The sequence below is a fragment of the Dromiciops gliroides genome, chromosome 5, assembly GCF_019393635.1.
Source record: "Dromiciops gliroides isolate mDroGli1 chromosome 5, mDroGli1.pri, whole genome shotgun sequence".
Lineage (NCBI taxonomy): Eukaryota > Metazoa > Chordata > Mammalia > Microbiotheria > Microbiotheriidae > Dromiciops > Dromiciops gliroides.
Genome location: NC_057865.1, coordinates 116,147,094 through 116,170,249, shown reverse-complemented (window position 1 = coordinate 116,170,249; position 23,156 = coordinate 116,147,094). Strand labels below are relative to the sequence as shown.

The 23,156-nt window shown below is 44.7% G+C and overlaps 1 protein-coding gene across 1 annotated transcript; it reads left to right on the top strand.

Moving 5' to 3' along the window:
• The first annotated feature begins 613 nt into the window (after positions 1–613).
• LOC122727608 (carboxypeptidase A1-like) lies at positions 614–22,132 on the top strand. The gene is made up of 11 exons (XM_043965230.1): positions 614–713; positions 7,213–7,294; positions 10,054–10,188; positions 10,867–10,965; positions 11,776–11,877; positions 12,723–12,824; positions 13,218–13,328; positions 13,983–14,073; positions 16,983–17,182; positions 17,868–17,952; positions 21,852–22,132. Exons 1-11 carry the CDS (start codon positions 649–651, stop codon positions 22,037–22,039), a joined length of 1,260 nt encoding a protein of 419 aa, XP_043821165.1. The 5' UTR covers positions 614–648; the 3' UTR covers positions 22,040–22,132.
• Positions 22,133–23,156: the final 1,024 nt, after the last annotated feature.

The following is a 23,156-nucleotide window of genomic DNA, read 5'->3' as shown; positions in this document are numbered from 1 at the left end:
CTTGAGAGCCAAAGACTCAAAATGTCCCAAGATCTGGTTTACTCAGTGATCAGACATAGGTCGCTGCATCTCCAGCTGAAAGTGTTCTCTCCCTCCTCAAATTTCCTACATCCTTTGTCCTTGTCACAGTCTTTCCGGCGTCATACTTACTTGAGTCTGTAAACTACCCCCACCCCCCATCAAATTGTAAACTCCACAGTTTTTCACCTGTGTCCCCAAGCCCCTGCACAGTGCCTGGCTTATGGAATTGTGGAGAATGAGGATTGCATCATTTGAAAGTCTCTAGATGCCACTAACCAAGCCCCAGCTATGTTTGCTCAGTGATTAGACACGTGGCCCTTGTTGAAGACCACAGGAAACAAACCATTGACTAGAGGTTTGGGTTGCTCCAGCTGAGAGTCAAAGGCTAGAAACTCAGCCTATCTCTCCAGCTGGCCCATTCTCAGTGCTTTATCAGAAAGGGCAGAAAGGCATCAGCCTTTAGGGGATAGAGTTGGGGGTGACCTATTGTGGGATTGAGAGCAGGTGCAAGGGGTGGAGCCAACACAGCCAACCTCCCTGGAAGTCAGTCCTTCTTCACCGGCGTGGGTTTAAAAGCCCTGGGCTCTTTCTCCCTGCCTCAGACTGAGTTTCCTGACTGGCTTCACCATGAAGGGGTTGCTGGTTCTGAGCGCTGTGCTGCTGGCTGTCTTTGCCAAGGAGGACTTTACGGGGTAGGTGGCTGGAAAGGGGGGATGGAAGGGTCGTACCCTCCAGGTCTGAGGAAAGGGAAGAGGCTCTCATTTCCTGTCTGAAGCCTGGATGGACAGATGAAGGAAAGACGCTCTAGGGGAGAGGACCAGTGTGCTCTGGGGAGACAGAAAGATCAAGTGTACTGCCGGGCAGTGAGATCCATTTCCTTAAGACTGTCCCCTGGGGCCCAGAGAGGATATTCAGGTGAAAGAGGGATCAACAGGAGAGGATTGAGCCACACTGGGAGAGAGATGTCAGGGAGCCAGATCTGAGAAGGTAGATGGGTGTGTTCTCAGGACTCCGAAGGACAAGGAAGAGTAAAGGTTTGGGATGGGATCCCTGCTGCTAAACATCTCTGGAAGCAATGTAGAATAGGGGATAGATAGATCACCAGACCTGGAGTTAGGAAACCTTGGGTTCGAATTCTGCCTCAAATATTAGCAGTGTCATTTACCTTTCTGTGCCTCAGTTTCCTCCTCTGCAAAACAAGGAGATTGGAGTTGATGGCCTCCGAAATCTCTTTCAGCTTTAAAATTCTAATGCTATGATCTTTAGGTGCAAAGACAGCCCTCATTCTGGGATGCCTTTGCTTTTACCTTCTCTGGCCTCTGGACCTTTACACACACACACACACACACACACACACACACACACACACACACACACACACACATACACCCTATTCCCTTCTACTTATGAATCATGAACCACCTCATTTCCCCCTTTTTTTTTTGTTCATTTGTTTCAGTCACATCTAACTCATTGTGACCTCATTTAGGGTTTTCTTGGCAGACATCTTGGAATGGTTTGCCATTTCCTTCTCTAGCTAATTTTTTTTTTCATTTTCATTTTAGAATTTTATTTTCCCAAATTACATGTAAATACAAATTTTGACATAAATTTTTTTAAGACTTTGTGTTCCAAATTCTCTTACTCCCTCCCCCCTCCCCCACTTCCCCCCCACCAAGATGAGCAGTCATGCAAAACATCTCCACATCAGCCAGATTGTGAAAGAAAACAGACAAAAACAAAACTTCAGATAAAGGAACTAACAAAAAAATTATGCTTTAATCTGTGTTCAGACACCATCAGTTCTCTTTCTGTAGCATTTTACCTAAGACCTTCAGAGTTGTCTTGGATCTTTGCATTGCTGAAAATAACTAAGTAATTCACAGCAGATCATCTTAGAGTATTGCTGTTATTTTGTATATAGTACATTTCACCTTGCATCAGCTCATGTAGGTCTTTCCAGGTTTTTCTGATAGCATCCTGCTCATCATTCTTTTCATAGTAAACTATATTTATATAGTACTTTAAAGAGAGATTTCCTTACAATGAACCTGATGTGGAATGGAATTAGGGTCAAAATGATCATGAGTCATCCCAAAAGAATTACAAGACTCAGTGACTCAGTTTCCCAAGTTTTATTGCAATACTGCGAATGAACACAGGGAGAGAACCAGAAAAGTGGAAAGGTATCTCTCAAATAGGGAAAGAAAAGATAGTTATATTTATAGTATGAATAAATTGATTATCAGTCTCATTATAATAATCTCTACCTTGAGGAGGTACAGGGGAGGGATAATCCTAATTTGGAGTTCCTGGGGGCCTAAACCAACCCCTGACATGGGTACCTTTTTCCATGGAGGTGTGTTTTGGGGAATTACACATCATAAGGTGAATCTGGGGACAAATTTGGCCTTTTCTGTGCATGTCTCTGATTCCCATGGCTAGTTTCAAAATATCTTCATTTTTCATTTATTTCTAGTTTGATTTTCTATACCCTGTCAGTTTATCATTGTTATTGTTACAGTCTCTCTGATATGCTTCTTTATGTTCTTGTTATGGGTACTGATTAATGTGGGTACAGAAAAACCTAGGACTTGATTTATATTAATGAAGACTCAAGTCTTAAGTTATTCATTAACTGGGGTCTGAATCCCTTTTAGGGCTCATATCTGAATTAGAGCTTGAGTCTTGGGTTTTTCTGTTAACCTCTTTTTTGCCTCCTACATCATTCCCCCCTTTTCATATACCCTGGAAAAATGATGAAGATCATCTCTTCTGTTACTGCTTCCTGCTGAGTGGGTGCCATGCAGGGGCCCACAGGGGTTTATGAATTGAGGGACATCTAGGAACCAGAGTTACAAATGCAACAACCACAACACAAAACATAAATGATTAGCAAACAGATCAAGGGACAACAGGGACCACAATACAGAATAAATCTAAGTGTTCCATGAAAAACTGGATGAAGCAAACATTTGTGAATGGTTTCAGCCATCCATGTAACCTCTGTACTAGAACTTAGCCTTCAGGAAGTGTTCTGGACCATATAGACTCTGCCTCAGTGCGGGACCACATTTGCCAGAGAGTTCAAGCACTCTTCCAATTCTTGTAACCCTAATGCAGTGGAATTAAAAACTTGTTCTAAAAAAAAAAAACTTGTTCTGTTACCAAAGTTAAATTTGTAGGCATAGCTTCATGTTCAAGTTACCCAACAAAAGGAATAGTGAGGGCAGCAGTTTTCCAGACCCACCAAAGAAAATTATCCCAGGTTCCTCTTGTAACTCTAGTATGAGAAGAGGGAGTAGCGTTCTTACTCTATAATCCAAATAGCCCAAGGTAACATATGGGCTTAAGCAGTTGGTAGTTAACACTAAAGATTTATAATCTCCTCCTTGGTATAGGAAGGGGAGATACCTTTGGAGCACAGTAGGGTGCAAGGGGACCAGGGCTAGAGTGGACTGGCAAATGGACTTAGCAACTAATCTAGCAGCAAGGTCTGCCCTGAGATTCCCTTGTACTATGGAGTTGGTAGCTTGGTGCCCTTGGCAGTACATAACAGAGATCTGACTGGGCAGATTTATGATAAAACCTGAAATGCATAACTCTGTTTCCTAGTTACCATCCTCCCTCTCATCTGCAATGGGGAGGAATTTCACTTTCTTCTAAACCAGAAAGATACTCAGTTAATTTAACCTTATAATAATATCATATAAACATTAGCAGGCAGATGGCAAACCTGAATATTAATATACCTTGTTGTTTGTCATATCAAGTGACCACACATTTAAACTAAAGACAGTAAGATCTTATATACTTGTGTTGTGCTCATTTCTTCTACTGACTAGTTGCTGTGATTATAGAAATCTGCTATAAAAGAAAAATCAGGGACAGGATAAATCATCCTTAGCTCTGTTTGATTTCAGGTAAAAGTTACAAATGACCACCACTCATGCAGTACTAGCCAAATTCAGGGATAGCCAGCTGGGGAAAAATATCCTGATCAGCGGGAACACAATGAGTCAGAAAAGGAGCCAACCTTGGATGAGACCCAGATTGTCCTTTCTGCTTTTTCCCAGATACCTCCATCTCTAAGCAGCACATTCCCTCTTGTGGCATTGATTTCTGGCATTCTCTCCAGTACTTGAATTACTGGTTTAACCATCCAAACAATTATACCTGAATTAAAAACTCAAAACAATAGTATAAATTACAGTTCCAAAATATCTTAAATAGCAAACCCCTACTCTAAATGAAATTGCAATGAGAAAAAAAAATTTACCAGGACACACACATATTGCTTGGTTTTTCTTTCCTTCTTCTCAGGTTTAAACTTTTCCCCGGTGTAAAAATCAATCATTAGAAATTACTTCTATATCATAAACAGCCTTATAAATCCTCAGTGAAGCCATTCCTTGTAATAAGCTCTTTTCTGGCAAGTTTACAAATTAAACAACTGTACCTGTTTTTGTTAAGACCATCAGTTTTTTTTTTTTAAATACACATACACCAATTTAAAAGTAGCTTTATAACTTTAACAGTATTCCAACAGCATTTTAGTTTTCCAATCAAACTCACTTACTCTTTGGTTTCTTCCAGAATTCACAGACCTTGAAGTTGCAGATGAGCACTTAAAGTGGCAGTGCACCTTAAATATACTGCCCTCCCCCCCCCCAAGATTCCAAATTCTTTGCACTGTCAGTATAAAATGGCACCGTTTTCTTTCTTCTTTCTTTCTTTCTTTCTTTCTTTCTTTCTTTCTTTCTTTCTTTCTTTCTTTCTTTCTTTCTTTCTTTCTTTCTTTCTTTCTTTCTTTCTTTCTTTCTTTCTTTCTTTCTAGGCAATTGGGGTTAAGTGACTTGCCCAGGGTCACACAGCTAGTAAGTGTCAAGTGTCTGAGGCCGGATTTGAACTCAGGTCCTCCTGACTCCAGGGCTGGTGCTCTATCCACTGCACCACCTAGCTGCCCCACAGTTTTCTTTCTATTTGCTTATACCAATAATTTAAAATACTCTGGACAGTTTCTAAAAATTTTTCTAAAATTCTCTCTCACCCACTCACTGCTCCAGTGCTGCGCAGCCAGCCAGCCAGTACCTGGGCGAGGGGGGGGAGAAAGAGCAGCAGTGTAGCCACAAATCATGCTTCACTAGAGATCATTTTTCTTTAAAACTTTTACACATTACAAATAGTTCCTGATTTTTAACCATTCCACTACAGAAGATTTCAAAGTAGCATCATTTCCAAAGCAGCTTTTACAATGTTGATCTAAGGCTATGAATGCCTAGCAGAGAATTAACATTTCAACTTAAGTAGACACACACTGGTAAGGATATCCAGGAGTTAGAGAGTGCCCTTCCTCCACCTTCAGAGCCTGGCCACCGCTCTGAAAGGCTATGGGGTACAAGCAAAAATTCCCCAAAGACTGTACAACACAATTACAACATTTGACAGACATAAATGCACGAGACAACAAGCAGCTGTGTATGACAAGCAAACAACCATGAAATATTACCTCTTCCTGACCAGCCCACTCTAAGTTATGGTAGGGGCTAATCAGGAGGTCTGTTCCCTTAATTCTCCTTTCTCTTGAAGTCATTTGTTTCTTTTTGCCTACATCCAATTTTTTCTCCTTTTCCAAATTGGTAAAGATGCACCTGAGGGGTCATACAGAAGGCTTTCTCTCCTTGTCCCTCTAAGGTGGATTGGGCTAAGACCAAACCTGAGAAAAATCCTACCTCAGACCTTGTGGGCCCACCCAACATGACTGAGGTTTCTGAGGCAACAGAGGAGAAAAACACAATGCATACTCCATCTAGGAGAACCCAAGAGCCAAATGAGGGGTTGCTGTGGCCAGACAGTATTGCAATAAAATACCACCCATTTTCTTTTAAAGGTCAATGTGATCAGACTTGTCCCAACTTGTACCTTAATTCTCCTTTCTCCCTTCTCCCAATTTGTCAAAATTTACCCCAAATTACTCTAACTTCCTGACCCATTTGTAACCTCCCGGAGATTACCAACACCACACCTGTGTCCACATGGGTGTCAATTAATTAACAGCAAAACCTGCTATCCAGGGCATCCCCCAGATTTCTGAGCTTTGCTGGAAGATCCCTTAACTGATTGCTTGATCAAAGGGAAATCCCTTGGGGCAAATCTCTTGATCCAGGTCCAATGAGAAAATACTTCCCTCCACACTCCATTTGGTGAGCCAGATGGTCTCCCAAAGGAGCAAAACTTACCTCAGCAAGATCTCACCCCACTGCTTTCCACAAAAAAAGGAAAAAGTTTGAGTCTGGGACTTGAAGCCCCACATTGGGTGCCAGTGGGATAGAATTAGGGTCAAATTGATCATGAGTCGTCCTCAAAAGAATTACAAGACTCAGTGACTCAGTTTCCCAAGTTTTTATTGCAATACTGTGAATGAACACAGGGAGAGAACCAGGAAAGTGGAAAGGTATCTCTCGAATAGGGAAAGAAAAGACAGTTATATTTATAGTATGGATAAATTGATTATCAGCCTCATTCTAATAATCTCTACCTTGGGGAGGTACAGGGGAGGGTTTATCCTAATTTGGAGTTCCTGGGGGCCTAAGCCAACCCCCGAGGTGGGTACCTTTTTCTGTGGAGGTATGTTTTGGGACAAATTTGGCCTTTTCTGCGCATGCCTCTTTCTGATTCCCATGCTGTGGAATGTAAGGGCATTCACTGCCCTGCTTAGATAGATTACTCCACCCAATTGAGTGTGTGTGGTTATTCCCTCCTTGAGCCAATTCTGATGAGATTAAGGTCTAGCTCATTTTACAGATGAGGAAACTGAGGCCAACAGGGTTAAGTGACTTGCCCAGGGCCCACAGTGGCTGGTAAGTGTCTGAGGCCAGATTCGAACTCAGGAAGATGAGTCTTCCTGACTACGGGGCCAACACTCTATCCACTGCACCACCTAGCTGCCCTCTCCTTTCTTTACCTAATGAGAAATTTAGGGCCACTGTGGGGAGTCTACCTGGTGCCAGGAACACAACCTAAGTGTCCGCTGCTCACCAACCAAGGATAGAGTGGAAGCTCACCCTGCCTTGATGCAGGTATATAGGGTGGTGAGAGGCTGGTGCTCAGTAGAGAAACTTATGAGGTACGAAAGAGATCCAGGGCTCATCCAGGCCATGCCACTCAGTTGCCTACTTTGCCCCTGCACAGGCACCAGGTGCTCCGAATCTCAGCAGTCGATGAGGCTCAGGTAAAGAAGGTGAGGGAGCTGGAGGAGCTGGAACATCTTCAGGTAAGAGAGCTGTGGTCCTGGAGTCAGCTTCCTGGGAGAAAAACTCTTCCCTTGAGGCCTGAGCATTGCTGAGATACAGGACTTGACCTCATCCCTGCAGCCTGCAAACCCTCTGCCCCATCCAGATTCCCACTCCCAGCTCCATCAGCTTCTGATTTCTCTACCAGGGTTCAGGCTATGCTAAGGAATACCCTACCCCTTTAGAGATTCTGGCCTTTGGGGCTGAGCGGAGCCCATAGAATTATTGGTGCTAAGTTTCTGGGATGGAAAAGTATAAACTGACCCTTCTCAGAGAAATGAACCGCAGGGACGGGGGCGGAGGGGTGGCAGGGAAAAGAGCCTTCAGTGGGGGCCATGAGTCTTGTCTCTGCCACTAATTAGCTGTGACTTTGAGCAAGTGCCTTGACCATTTTGGGATGCAGTGTCTTCTGTGAGAGCCTATAATATTCCTTTATGCTCCAACATTCTGCAGCATAAACCCTCTGTCCCTAAGACTTCTCTGCCCTTTGCCATCCAGTTAAATGATTGGGCTTCCTTTGCACCAAGCAATGCAATATTCACCCAAATGCTTTTCTTTTGGACGAGATGGTGTGGACTAGATGATGGTAAATTTAAGTGGATTCAGGACTGATTAAAAGTTTGAACCTAGAGAGTAGCTATCAATGTGGTCCAAGGTCAACATGTTCAGCAGGTCTTTACCAGAGTTCTCCAAAACTCTGTGCTTGGTTCTGTGAGGTTTAACATTTTTATCAAACAGGTGGATAAAGGTATAGATATTGGAGGGTGAATTCAAGTTAGAAGACATAGCTAATTCCTTGTACGACAAAGTCAGGATCCAAAAAGGGTTATGCAAACTAGAATATTGGGCCAAATCCAATAAGATAAAATTTAACAGGAATAAATGGAAATTACAGTTGGTTTTGAAAAGTCAACTTTACACATAAAAGGTGGGGATAGGGTTAGCGAGACAGAAGTTTGCCTGAAAAAGATCCAAGGATCTCAGCAGACCACGAGTTTAGTATGAGTTGATCATGTTGCTCATGTTAGCATGAGTCGATTATGATTAGAGTTGCCAAGGCAATCTCAGGGTGCATTAAGAGAGGCATAATTTCCAGGCTTGGGGAGGCGATAGCTCCACGGTAAGACCATAGCTGTTATGGTTAAGGTTAGGGTGTTTAGTTCTGAGAGTGAGATTTTAGGAAGAGCATTGGCAAAATGCTCTCGCCCTCCTGAAGAAGGCTAACCAGAATGGTGAAGCACCATTTGAAGATCAGTTGGGGAAGGGGGGAATGTTTAATCTGGAGGAAAGAAACCAGAAGGAAGCCATGAGAGCCGCCTACAGGCATTTGAAGGCAGAATTAGGACTGGCAGATGGAAGTTCCAGTGAGTCCAATATGGTCGACTGGCATGGTACCTACCACAAGTCAGGCACTGCGCTAAGTTCTAGGGATACAAAAAATGTCAAAGAGCTCCCAGCCTAGGCAGAGACACAGTAGGCAAACCACTAATACAAACAAGCCATACACAGGATGAATTGGGGATCATCTTAGAGGGAAGGCACTGGCACTGGGGTGGGGGCTACCAGGAAAGGCTTCTTGTTGAAGGTGGGATTTTACTTGAAAGAAGCCAGGGAAGTTAGGAGGTAGAGATGAGGAAGGAGAGAATTCCAGGTGCCAGAGACAGCCAATGAAAAGGCACGGCAGAATGATGATTATTGTAATGAAAACCTTCCTGAGCATCAGAGTTGGAATGGCTGCCTTCACCCTCACTAGGGATCTTCCTGAACAGTCTGACTGGCTATGGTCAAGGAGGCTACAGAGGAATGGACTTTTGGTCAGACACGTGCTCGACTGGATTCCTCCTACCTCTTTTTTTGGGGGGGGGTGAGGCAATTGGGGTTAAGTGACTTGCTTAGGGTCACACAGTGGTAAGTGTCTGAGGCCAGATTTGAACTCAGGTCCCCGTCACCTAGCTGCCCCGGATTCCTTTTACCTTTTAAAAAAATGTCTCCCTCTTCTGCTCCTCAGCCTTTACACCTTTCCTTACAACGGTCCCCAGATACTTCACTCTCTTTTCTTCAACCCACAATATGCCCCCTTCTTCCCATTCTTAAGTCTCTTCTATCCCATTTCCTGGTTTATCTCCCTGCTCTGTAGGATCTCCTCATGCCAGGTCAACACATAAATCACAGTTGTTCTTCTGGCTTCTCCTAGCCTGTGTTCTAAGCCAAAGCTTCTTAAATTGTGGGTCACGACTCCATCTGGGGTTATATAACTGAATGTGAGGGTTATGAAAAATGTGGCAGTAAATGTTTGACTTGTATACCTATTTTGTATATTTACATACCTGGGGTCGTGTAAAAATTTCTCAGGTGAAAAGGAGTTGCGAGAGGAAAAAGTTTAAGAAGCTGGGTTCTTTGGATGTATGTAGTTTCCCTCATTAGAGTTTTTTTTTGTTTTTGTTTGTTTTTTGCGGGGCAATGAGTGTTAAGTGACTTGCCCAGGGTCACACAGCTAGTGTCAAGTGTCTGAGACCGGATTTGAACTCAGGTCCTCTTGAATCCAGGGCCGGTGCTTTATCCACTGCACCAACCTAGCTGCCCTCAGAAGCTGTGATCTAAACCCCAATAAAGGCAATTTTAACCCACACATTCTCCTTCCCCACCCCCTCACCCTGAGCCAGATGTCTCTCTCTCTCTCCTGGTATTCTACAAGTACACCTTGGACCCCTGTGACAGTTACAGTTTTTGTCCTTTACAGCTGGACTTCTGGCGTGGCCCCTCCCAACCCTCCAACCCCATCGATGTTCGTGTGCCTTTCCCCAGCGTCCAGGCTGTCAAAATGTTCCTGGAGTCCAATGACATCAAGTATTCTGTCATGATTAAGGATGTGCAGGTAATTGAAGAATGGGTGCCAAAGACTACGGAAGGCAGAGGGGGAGCCAGCATGGCCCCAAAGACTTAGGACTCTGGTCTCTTTATTAGGGGAGATCTCAATTCCCAATTCCCAATCACCGAACACCAAGCAAGTGGGAAAGGAAGAAAAATTTATCTTTGGGGTATCTTTTATCCTTCTTCGACGACCCTCAGAAACCCACTCCCAAATATTCTATCATCCTATCCCTGTCTGTTACCTCCCATTATCCATCCACCTGCACCTGCTCTTAAGCCCAATTTTCTATCAAGCTAATCCGATCAACTAACCCTTGCTAAGTAAGGGGACCCTTCCCTTCTTTCCCAAGCCAGATATGTACCATTTAACAAAGGCCTTCTGGAAATACTTGCTTGGGTTTCTTTGCCCACGTATGATTCCAGTGCGGGGAGTGTCTAATAGTAGGGTGGGAAGGTGTGTCATGGCAGGCGAGGGGGTGTCGAGATATTTGGATGGTTAGTGGGCATCAAAATCTACCACACAGGTGATCGCTGGCTTCACTCAATGTGCTGGGTCAGTATGGCTCTTCTGTTGAGCCAGAATTACCTGGTACTGCTTTTAGCATCTGTTTCTAAGGAGATAGGAGGAATAGTGGGAAGAATGGGGAGTAAACGCTTTCTTAACAATTGTCCCCGTCCCCAGCTGCTCCTGAATGCTGAGAAGGAACAGATGTTTGCCTTCCGGTCAAGGGCAGCCTCCACAGACACCTTCAATTACGCCATTTACCACAATCTGGATGAGGTAAGGGCCCCAGAGACAGCCTCAACCTCTGGGCATAGGCCACACAATATAGTACCCTTCCCCTATTGCACAAAGCCCCCAGAAAGGCTCTCAGATGACACACTGAAGCTGAGAATGATGGATTTTGATTTTGCCATCAGAAAGACTTGGGTTCAAATCCAGCCACATACACTTACAAATGTGCAGCCAAGGACAAGTAAGTTAACCTTCTTGAGCCGTGGTTTCCTCATCAGTAAAATGGAGGTAATAACAGCACCTGCCTCAGAGGGTTATAGTGAGAATGCAATAAGATAATGTATATATTTGAACCTAAGTGTTGTATTAATGTCAAGGGATGGGTCCCCAGGAGCCATGATCACTCTCCTGGGGTCTAGCGGAAAGAACACTAGACTCAGAGTTAGAAGAAGGGGGTTCACAGCCCAGTTCTGCCGCTTGCTACCTGTGGGATCTTGAGTATCCCTCTGGGTCTCAGCTTCCTTTTCTGCAAAATGAGGATAATAATAAAACTTGGCTTATCTACCTCACGGCAGTGGCGGGAGGATCCCGTGAGATAATGTAGCTAAAGGGTCTTATAAATCTCAAAGTGTGCTCACTCTCTTTTCTTTCTTTCTTTTTCTTTTTTCTTTTTCTTTTTTTTTTTTTTTTTGGTGAGGCAATTGGGGTTGTGTCTTGCCCAGGGTCACACAGCTAGTAAGTGTTAAGTGTCTGAGGTCAGATTTGAACTCAGGTCCTCCTGACTCCAGGGCCAGTGCTCTATCCACTGCACCACCTAGTTGCCCCTCACTCTCTTTTCTATTCCCTCATTTACAGATCTATGAATTTATTGATCTGCTGGTGGCTGAAAATCCAACCCTTGTCAGTAAGATTCAAATTGGCAACAGCTACGAGGGCCGCCCCATCTATGTGCTGAAGGTACCAGAAGCCTAGACGTCCGTGTACCCTTACCCTCACCCCCACCCCAGGCACAACCACAACCACACACGGGCGTGTCCATTCATGCCCAGGAACATCACTGTCAAGCAAGGTAGTTCTGGAGGGAAGGTCCTAGCAGGAAAGGCTTTATGCAGAAGATGGTGCTTGAATAGCATTTTAAAGGAAGTGAGAAACTCTGTGAGACAGAGGTAAGGAGAGAGTACATTCCAGACACAAGGGACATCCAGTGCAACGTCATAGAGATGGAGATAGAGGGTAGAATAGAGGAAGCCAAGCAAAATAAGTGTAGGCTCTAGAAGGCAGAACTAGGAACCCACAGAAATGGTGGAGATGTAGATTTTGATGTGAAAAGCCTTCCTTACAATCCGAACGGTCCAAGTGAAAAGGGGCTGCCTGGAGAGGATTCCTCCTCCCGGGAGATCTTCAGGTGGAGGTTGAATAGCAGCTCCTGGTTGTTGGTGCCATAGAGGGTTGGGTTGTCCTAGGTTGACCTCTGAGGTCACTTCTGACTTTGAGATTCTGGGATTGCTGCTTTCATCAAGCATGGTGCCTGGTCCTAGCCCTCCCTTCTGAATGCCAGTATAGTTGATGGGGGAGAGGGAAGCTTCCTGTCCCTGGGTGATTGGCATGGGCTGTGCAGGCACCTCATTCTGCTGTACATCTAAGAGAATAGGGCATGGGACAGAGACCTGAGTGTGGGGAAGTTTCTAGTATTAGACTTTTCCCTGTAGAGAAAATGGGATTTGGAGCTCAGAGCACAGATCTGCTGAGGAAGGCAATCAGTTGGGAGACTGTCCTGAACTTTATCTCTCTTTCTTCTCCAGTTTAGTACTGGGGGAAACAATCGCCCTGCCATCTGGATCGACACTGGCATCCATTCCCGGGAATGGGTCACCCAGGCCAGTGGAGTTTGGTTTGCTAAGAAGGTAAGACCTGGGGATTGGGCTAGAGGAGAAGGGGAATCCATTCACTGTCTGAGCTGGGAGGAAGGAATATGGTCCTGGGCTATCCTGCAGATTTTGTGATCCAAGAGAGTGCCTTCAAGCCCTTACTCTATTCACCCAAGATTCCATGCCTTCTGGGGCCATGACTTCCCATGCCTTTGAAGAGTCAGGGAAAAATCAGGTACTATTGGTTCCAAGAACCTGGGTCTTGTTAGTCTGAGGCACAGGCCGAGGAGCAAAGCTGACTCCTCTCTGTCTTCCACTCCTTCCTTTGTTTGGAGAGGAAAGTGGAGGGGAGTGGACTTTTCCTCCTAGGATATCACCCTCTTGGTGCTTCTCCAACCATGAAATTTATCTTGCCCCTTTTTCATCTAGATCACTGAAGACTACGGCAAAGAAGAGAAGCTCACCGCCATCCTGGATTCTTTGGACATCTTCCTAGAGATTGTCACCAACCCTGATGGTTTTGTCTATACCCACTCCACGGTATAGTGCTCTTCCCTTGCCCCAAGTTCTAGGAGGTCTCTCCTATCTAGGTTTCAGTTCCATGGTCCCTGACAAAGGGACAGCCGCAGGAGCCAGCAAACTGAGCCAACAAACACCTAGGGTCCATCAATCCATGGAGACAAAGGGTAGACTGGTGGGTTCTTGCCTTCTTTGGACAGCTCCTGCAGCTGGTTTTTTTTTTTTTTTCACTTTCTGCCCATTGGAAGTCAGGTGCTCCCTTCCACAACCTCATCTCTCTTAATTAGTGAATAAACCAGATTAACCCCCACTTCCTAACCCTTCTCTCTGCTTACTAAGTGTCAGTATTCTCACTTCCTGGATAGAGTCCCAAAGAAAGGGCTCTTTGTGTGCATTTTCAAATCCCACCCCCTCCACTAAGCTCTCCCTAACTACTTTGACCCAATCTGATCTCCTTCTCTTCAGAAATACTAGCGCACTCATTTATAGCCAGTCCCACACGATTGAATTCTAAATTGTTCTCTAAAGGTTTCATCTATGTCAGTTCTGTCTCCCTAGTTAGCTTGTAAATTTATCAAGATCAGGGATCATTTCTCCTTATATATCACCCAGCCCAGCACTAGGCACCTTAGGGATATCTTTGTCGGTTGATTGATTTCCCCTTGCTTGTTCCAGAACCGCCTTTGGCGTAAGACCAGGTCCATCACACCTGGATCCATTTGTGTTGGTGTGGACCCCAATAGGAACTGGGATGCTGGCTTTGGAGGTAGGTAAAGATAAGACTCCCAAGGTAGGATCAATGAATCGATCAATGAACAAAACTTTATTAAGTGCCTACTATGGGCCAGGCATGGTGCTGGGTACTGGGGTTATAAGTTAAAGAAAGAAAGAAAGAACTACCCAGAGGGAACTTGCTTCCTAATGAGGCAACAAGCACAAAAAATATATATATATACAGCATAAGCATAAAATGAATGAATACGAATCCATTTGCTGCTGTTCAGTCATGTCCCACTCTTGGTGACCCCATTTGGGGTTTCCTTGGCAAAGATACTGGAGTGGTTTGCATTTCCTTCTCCTGCTCATCTTACAGATGAGGAAACAGAAGCAAACAGGACAAAGTGACATGTCCAGGATCACACAACTAATTGGTGTCTGAGGCTGGATTTGAACTCAAGTCTTCCTGACTCCAGGCCTGACGCTCCATCCACTGCCCCACTAGCTGCCCTATACAAATACATAGAAAGGAGTTAAATACAAGGTAGTTTAGGAAGGAGAGAGTTAGATGTTGGGGGGAAGGGGATCAGGAAAGAGTTCATGCAGAAGATAGTACTTGAACTGCATCTTAAGAGAAAAGAGGGTACCTATAAGGTAGGGATAGAGAGCACAGGTTTAGAGTTGGAGGAGGCTTTCAAAGCCACGTTCTGGTTTAAACTCTTACTATGCCCTAAAGCTGGGTATACAAATACAAGCAAATAATATAGGCTCTGCCCTCAAGGAGTTTATATTCTAATGGAGGAAGCCGATATGTAAAAGGGAACGAGAGGGCGGTCAGGTTCTGGGCAAGATAAGGCAAGGCTCACCTATCAGAGTCCAGCATCGCAGAGTCCCAGGTTCTAGACTACATGTTCTTGACCTTTTTTGTGTGTGTGACATGGATCCTTTTGGCTACTGGGTGAAGCTATGGAACCCTTCTCAGAACAATGTTTTTAAATGCATAAGATAAAATATTTAGGGTGATAAAAGAAACAGATTATATCGAAATACAGTTATCAAAATATATTTTTAGTACTGGGGTTTTTTGTTTTTGTTTTTGTTTTTGGTGAGGCAATTGGGGTTAAGTGACGTGCCCAGGGTCACACAGCTAGTAAGTGTCAAGTGTCTGAGGCTGGATTTGAACTCAGGTCCTCTTGAATCCAGGGCCGGTGCTCTATCCACTGCGCCACCTAGCTGCCCCAAAATATATTTTTAAAAGTTCATGGGGTGGGGCAGCTAGGTGGCGCAGTGGATAGAGCACCGGCCCTGGATTCAAGAGGACCTGAGTTCAAATCCAGCCTCAGACACTTGACACTTACTAGCTGTGTGACCCTGGGCACGTCACTTAACCCCAATTGCCTCACCTCCCCCCAACCCCCCCCAACCCCCCCCCCTAAACTCCTGTTCTGCTTCAACCCTTCATTTTACAAAAGAGGAAACTGAGGCTCACTTAATCAATTTGCCTGAGGTCATAGTGAGTGACAGAGGAAGGATTAGAAACCCTGACTCCAAATCCATTGCTCAGTGTTATGGGACAGAACAAGCCTTGTGCACTGGAAGCAGAACTCCCTTCTGAGTGGAGAAGGGCAATGGGATGTCAGGTGAATCTCCTAAAGCCTGGGACTGCTCTTCAAGGAAAGATGCTGAGGGCTGAGATTCCTTTAGCTGCCCCTCAGTCTGAACAAGCAAATCCCAAGAAATGGAGTGATGACGAGAAGCATGTTTTTAGGAATATTTTAACTTAATCCTCAACAAATCCCCTCCATCCATAGCATTTATATGGTATCTTCCATGTGCCAGGCACTGTGCTAAGCAACTTAACAAATATCATCCTGGGGGGCAGCTAGGTGGCGCAGTGGATAGAGCACCGGCCCTGGATTCAGGAGGACCCGAGTTCAAATCTGACCTCAGACACTTTATACACTTACTAGCTGTGTGACCCTGGGCACGTCACTTAACCCCAATTGCCTCACCCCCCCCCAAATCACTTCAAAATGAACAAATATCATCCTGGGAGATGGGTGCTATTATGAGCTCTGTTTTACAGATGAGGAAACTGAGGTAAACAGAGGTTAAAAGACTTGCTCAAGCTAGTAAATAGCTGAGACCAGATTTGAATTCAAGCTTTCCTGCCGACATTCTATTCACTGAAATAACTTTCTCTCTCTCTCTCTCTCTCTCTCTCTCTCTCTCCTTTTTCTCTCTTTAAACTTCGCATCACTTTTTCTTTCCTTCACTTTTCTCTTTTCACTGTCTCTTTCTAAACTTTTCATCACTTTCTCTTTCTTCCCTGCAATTTTCTCTTCTCACTTTCTCTTTCTAAACCTTTCATCACTTTCTCTTTATTTCATCTTTCTCTTTTCACTTTCTCTTTTCCTCACTTCTCTTTCTTTTACTTTCTCTTTCACTCTCCTCACTCTCTTTTCACTTTCACTTTCTCTCTCTCTTTTTCTTTCTCATTTAAACCAAGCAATAACAAAATTGCTTCGTGTTCCCTTCTGTCCTTTTTTTGTTTTCTTCTATGGATTTAAAAATAGATTTTTAGTGATGCTCTTTCCCCCTTATCTATCACTGCCCACTAAACTATTCCCATAACCTTCCAACCTGGCATCATTATTTTAGAGAGGGATACATCAGTAATCTCTGTGTTCCCTTTCCATCTCAGGCTGTGCTGGACCTAGAATGTAAGCATTACAGTCTCTACCTTCCCACTGACTCCCATCTGCCTCTATGACACCTCCTTGTCTTTATGACGATGTTTCCCATCTGATGCCTTTCCACTTTGCCTTGGGCCCCAAACACACACACACACACACACACACACACACACACACACACACACACAGAGTGAAAAGAGGGACTAAGAGAAGCTACTGACTCTGATTTTGAAAACGCTAAACCTCATCTTGTTCCCTACAGCGAGTGGAGCCAGCAGCAACCCCTGTTCAGAGACTTACCACGGCAAGTATGCCACCTCAGAAGTGGAGGTCAAGTCCATTGTCGACTTTGTGAAGAGCCATGGGAACATCAAGGCTTTCATTTCCATCCATAGCTACTCTCAGCTTCTCCTCTACCCCTATGGGTATACCACTACTCGGGCTGCCGACCAGCAAGAGCTGGTATGTTTAATCCTCTGCCCAATCCCCCTCGACAACCTGTTCAAAGGAATAATTAATTGGCTCCTTCGTAATCCTGGTTTTTATAGACCATGTGTGCTGAAAATAAGACACATGCATGTGGTACTTTGCCCTCCTGTTACATCCATGATTCCTCATTAGCTAGATGCTGTATCTCATTTTTTTTTGTTGGGGAATGAAAGAAGTTGGGTAATTTATTCTAGTTTACAAAGTTTGAAGGGCGAGGTGGCCTTCAAGTTAAGGGTGAGATTGCCTCAAATTCCCTTCTTGCTGGGGAGGAAGGAGCCCAACTAATGGAATATTGAGTGTCTTCTAAACACGCTGTTGTGGGTCTGCCCACAGGTCTTGTGGTCTACCTACGGAGAACAATTTCAGAGAGCTGAAGAAAGCAGATCTGGGGGATGCAAGGAAGCTATGCCTCTGGGTGGGGCTGTGTGGGTGTCTGCTTCATTCATTCGGATGCTTAGCCTGAGTGAGGGGGCCTCCTGCCTAGTCCTACCCTCCTCACTTAATGCTGAGCTGGGGCTTCTCCTACAATCAGGAGATTATTCTAAAATCATTCTCCCTCTTCCCCATCTCTAATCCCATAGACCCCATAGGTCCTCAGGAGAGCTTCAGACTTCTTCCTGTTATGACCAATTTGCGTGTATCTGTTTTTTCCCTCAAGGATGATCTGGCCAAGGCTGCGGTGAAAAACCTGTCTTCTCTGTATGGGACCAAGTATAAGTATGGTAGCATCATCACCACTATCTGTAAGTGACCCCATTGGCTCCCACCTAGAGCGAGACCAGAGGGAAGGTCTTTAGCCTGGGCTTTCTCTGCCCTCAGAGAGTGTATCAGAGGGAGGAAATAGCCCATATGAAGCAGGCCTGGGCACTGGGCACTGGAAACGGGGAGGGGAGGGTGACCAGACTGACAGTTTTTATGATGGGAAGACTGGGCAGTTATTTCTGGCCCCTCAACTCATAGGCTAATCATTTAGAATGGGAGTTTTTAACCTGGAGTCCATGAACCTTGAAAAAAAAATATCGATCGCTATATTTCAGTATTATTGGCTTCCTTCACAACCCTAAGTATTTTGTTTTATGCTTTTTATTTTATTTTATTTTATTTTTTTGCGGGGCAGTGAGGGCTAAGTGACTTGTCCAGGGTCACACAGCTAGTTAAGTGTCAAGTGTCTGAGGCCGGATTTGAACTCGGCTCCTCCTGAATCCAGGGCCGGTGCTTTATCCACTGTGCCACCTAGCTGCCCTGTTTTATGCATTTTAAAATATTATTCAGAGATAGTCCATAGGTTTGCCAGACTGCTCAAAGGGGGCCAGGTCACCAAAAAGGTTAAGAGCCCCTGATTTAGAAGCATCTAGCCACTGAATCATCCCTTCAGTCAAAAGATTATCCCACAATTCCTCTGTTTCTTTCCCATCTCCTACCCCATAGATTCCCTCTATCTTTAGGTCTCTTTGGTTATGACCACTGAAGACTATAGCCAAGATTTAGAACAGGGGGTGGGTAAGAGGGGGCACTTAGAGATCATAGTCCAGCCCCCACACTTAAAGATGAGGGAAACTGAGGCTTAGAGAGATTGCACCTTGTCCAAGATCACCTAGATTCTTTGAATCCAGAACTAGGGCTCTTTCTGTTCACCACAGGGCTTCTGTCTCAGGAGGGTGAGACTTCTTTACCCCTTTGGATATACCCAGTCTTGTGTGTGAGGGCAGCTAGGTGGTACAGTAGATAGCATGCCAGGCCTAGAATCAGGCAGACTCATCTTCCTGAGTTCAAATCTGGCCTCAGATGCTTACTAGCTGTGTGACCCTGGGCAAGTCACTTCACCCTGTTTGCCTCAGTTTCCTCATCCATAAAATGAGCTGGAGAAGGAAATGGCAAACCACCCCAGTATCTCTGCCAAGAAAACCCCAAATGAAGTTGCTAAGAATCAAGACACAACTGAAAACAACTGCACAACAAATCTTGTGTATAAGCAGACTAAGTGGTAGCTAACCTCGTATGATTTCAGAGACATCAGAAAGTGTCCCTAGATATTTCCCCTGCCTAGTTTATAAGGTGCTTGAAATTTCACTATGAGAGATTCATTTCACTGAGATAGAATTCTCCTTTTCCTGGAAGAGCAGCATATTGTGATTAACATCTTAGTGCAAATGAGTCTGCACATGAAACTTCAATGGGGGTGGGAAGGGGGAGGTCAGGAAGTGAGTGAAACAAAAGAGGGGAGACAGGGGAAGGTGAGGTGAGAAAAAGCTCTCTCCCTTCAGCTTGCAGCAACCAAGCCCTGTTCAATCAATCAATCAGTCAATCAACTACTTGATAAAAGTGCCTTCTCCATGGGCTCAGGGAGAAAGGAAGGGGCTTAGAATCAGGACAACTTGAGTTTAAATCCTGCTTCAGGCACCAGCCACCTGTATGACCCTGGACAAGTCATCTGACCTCTCTTGCCCTCTGTTTCCTCATCTGTAAAAAGAAGCTAAGAACAGCATCTACCTCTTAGGTTGATGTGAGGATCAAGTGAGATAAAACATGTAAAGGGCTTTGCAAAACTTTTAAGTATTGCAAAGTATTATATAAATGCTACCTGATGGTACTGGTGCTCTTGCTCCTGCCTGCCAGACACTGAGCAGCCCCTTCCCTCAGGAAGGTTACATTCTCCAGAGGCAAGCAACATAAGTACATGTTCGAGGTGCTCAACACGTTTGACTGATTGAATCATGATTTTACCTGAGAGCCCCGGACCCATCCAGAGGCCATTGCAGGGCAAGTCCATTCACCTCCTCCAGTCTCAAGTTTCCTGGTCTGTAAAATGAAGGGTTTGGACCAGCTTATCTCTGAGGACCTGTCGATGTAGCTTGAACCTTTTCTGTAGTTTCCAAACCCTTTTTGAGTAAGGCTTTGAATTTTTTTTTTTGGGTGAGGCAATTGGGGTTAAGTGACTTGCCCAGGGTCACACAGCTAGTAAGTGTTAAGTGTCTGAGGCTGGATTTGAACTCGGGTCCTCCTGACTCCAGGGCCAGTGCTCTATCCACTGCGCTACCTAGGTGCCCCTAGGCCTTGATTCTTAATGGGTCCTAACGTGAAGTTCTGGCGGCCTCCTCCTCTCTCACCTTCTAAAATTCTGAAAGGAATATTGTTATCCTTTGCATAGTGCAAAATCAATAGGCCCCTACAGGGACTACTTGCGTAGCTTTGAGAGAGACAGAGAGACGGAGACAGAGGCAGAGACAGAGGCAGAGACAGAGGCAGAGACAGAGGCAGAGACAGAGGCAGAGACAGAGGCAGAGACAGAGACAGAGGCAGAGACAGAGGCAGAGGCAGAGACAGAGGCAGAGGCAGAGGCAGAGGCAGAGGCAGAGGCAGAGGCAGAGGCAGAGGCAGAGGCAGAGGCAGAGGCAGAGACAGAGGCAGAGACAGAGGCAGAGACAGAGGCAGAGACAGAGACAGAGAGAGAGAGAGAGAGAGAGAGAGAGGACAGAAACAGACAGATAAACAGAGAAAAACAAAAAAGAAACAGGAGAGGAGACCGAAACAGGAGAGATAGATGGGGGAAGAGAATGAAAGAGGAGAGAGAGACGCAAAGAGAGACAGGAGAGATGGAGGCGGGAGGGGGAGAGGAAGAGGGAGAGGGAGAGAGAAAGAGAAGAAACAGAGAAGGGAGAAAAGAGAAAGAGGGAAGAAAGAAGGGAGAGGTGGGGGAGAAGGTGGAAGCAGGCAGCTGGTGTGTTTCTAGCTTGTGTTTTGTTGCCTCCTGGCTTTTCCCCATGCTGACCAGAACCCCATGGGGAATAAACCTTGGCTCATGATCAGCAAGGAGGAAATTCCTCTAAGTTGAGTAGTCCTAGCTGAAACGGCTATGAGATACACATGTAGTATTTAAGGAAGCTTTAAAGGTGAGTGAAATGATCTCTCAGTATTTGTCAGTTTCTTGAAGCTCCCTTACGTTCAGGGTCCAGCATTTTGGATGGGTCGTTGCTATCCCTCTCAGCCTGTCAGTACTTTTATTTATTTATTTTTTTGGCAGGGCAATGAGGGTTAAGTGACTTGCCCAGGGTCACACAGCTAGTAAGTGTCAAGTGTCTGAGGCCAGATTTGAACTTGGGTCCTCCTGAATCTAGGGCCAGTGTTTATCCACTGCACCACTTAGCTGTCCTCCAGTTAGTACTTCTTGAGGCACCCCCCTTCATATAGTATATATGTATATAGCAGCAGCGCAACAACACACACACACACACATATATATATACATATGTATATATACATACACACATATATGTATATACCTACCTCTGTGCTAGGTACTTATGCTTTAGGGGGTACAATGGATAGATCACTGGATTTTGGAATCGATAAAACCAAGTTTAAATCTTTCCTCAGACACTTACCAGCTGTGTGATCCTGGGCAAGTCCCTTAACTTTTACTTGCCTCAGTTTCTTTGTCTGTAAAATGGGGATAGTTATAAAAATGAGATCACATATGTTAAGCACATTGTAAACCTCATAGAGCTGTACCAATGCTAGCTATTAATGTTTATGGGTTGTCTCCACCTGTCTAAACATTTGAATTAAAAAACAAACAAACCGGCAACCAGCGTGGTTGACTCTTGTGTTCTCACAAAGTTGATGCTTTTTGTCCTCACCCCAGACCAAGCCAGCGGTGGCACCATTGACTGGACCTACAACCAAGGCATCAAGTACTCTTTTACCTTCGAGCTCCGGGACACTGGATCATATGGTTTCCTACTTCCTGCCAAACAGATAATCCCTACAGCCCAGGAGACCTGGCTGGGTCTTATAACCATTATGGATTATACCCTGAAACACCCCTATTGAGTCAGTCTTGGTGCCTGATCTGGGCTCAAGACCTCCTCCATTGTGGCCCCTAGCACTGGAACCAAATAAAGTGACTCAGAATTGAAAGTTTCAGGAATGTGTGTACATTTGTGGTGTTTTGTTCTGCTACTACTTTTAGAATTGAGAAAAATCTGGAGGGGATCTGTTTTAATTAAATTGCCTCTAGTAAGATCACAGGTCAGATTTGTATCTAGAAGGAATATTAGGAGCCTGTGACTATACCCACATTCATATCCTCTCTCTCTGGATAACTTTACAGTCTTTTGCAATCTACTGGTTCCTAAGAGGCAACATGGAGTAGTGGATAGAGTACCCAGTTGGAGTCAAGCAGTTGTTTCAGTCACATGAAGAGTATTCATGACCCAATTTAGGGTTTTCTTGGCAAAGCTACTAGAGTGGTTTGTCATTTCCTTCTCCAGTTCATTTTATAGATGAGGAAACTGAGGCAAACAGGGTGAAGTGACTTGGCCAGGGTCACCCAGCTAGTAAGCGTCTGAGGCCAGATTTGATCTCAAGAAGATGAGTCTTCATGACTTCAGGCCAAGGCTCTCTATGCACTATGGCGCCACCTAGCTGCCCTCCTTGTGCACTCTGTGGTCCACTTAATCTGGCACTCTTACTGTTCTTTATACATGTCTTTGCATTAGCCATCCACCATGCCTGAAATGCACTTTTCCCTCATCTCGGTCTCTTAGAATCCTTATTTTCCTTCAACACTCAAGTACCACCTTTTGGAGGAAACCTATCCCATTTTCCCCAGCTGCTTATATCCTCCCCACCAAAATTACCTTTTATTTAAAAAAAAATATACCGATGGAATGTAAGCTCTTTGAACGCAAAGCAATGCTTAATAAATGTTGGTTGATTCATTGATTTAGTCCATCCCCCTATTTGACAGATGAAGAACTGAAGCCCAGAGTAATTAAGTTGGCCAAGGTCACACAGGTGGCAAATAACACATCTGGGGCAGTGTCGAGGAATGGATATAGTCGCTCCTGTTTAACTAAATTCCTTTGTCTTCAGTCACTCCACGCTAATTTGAAGGCAGAAGTCTGGGAAGGAGTAGCTGTCCTTTTTATTTTCCCCACATTTTCCA

What these genes read in the sequence shown, in the direction of transcription:
- LOC122727608 (XM_043965230.1), top strand. Translation starts at nt 649, where the DNA reads ATGAAGGGGTTGCTGGTTCTGAGCGCTGTGCTGCTGGCTGTCTTTGCC. An exon ending in GCCCCATCTATGTGCTGAAG is followed by an intron (nt 11,878 to 12,722) that starts GTACCAGAAGCC and finishes TTTCTTCTCCAG; the next exon opens with TTTAGTACTGGGGGAAACAA. An exon ending in GAGTTTGGTTTGCTAAGAAG is followed by an intron (nt 12,825 to 13,217) that starts GTAAGACCTGGG and finishes TTTTTCATCTAG; the next exon opens with ATCACTGAAGACTACGGCAA.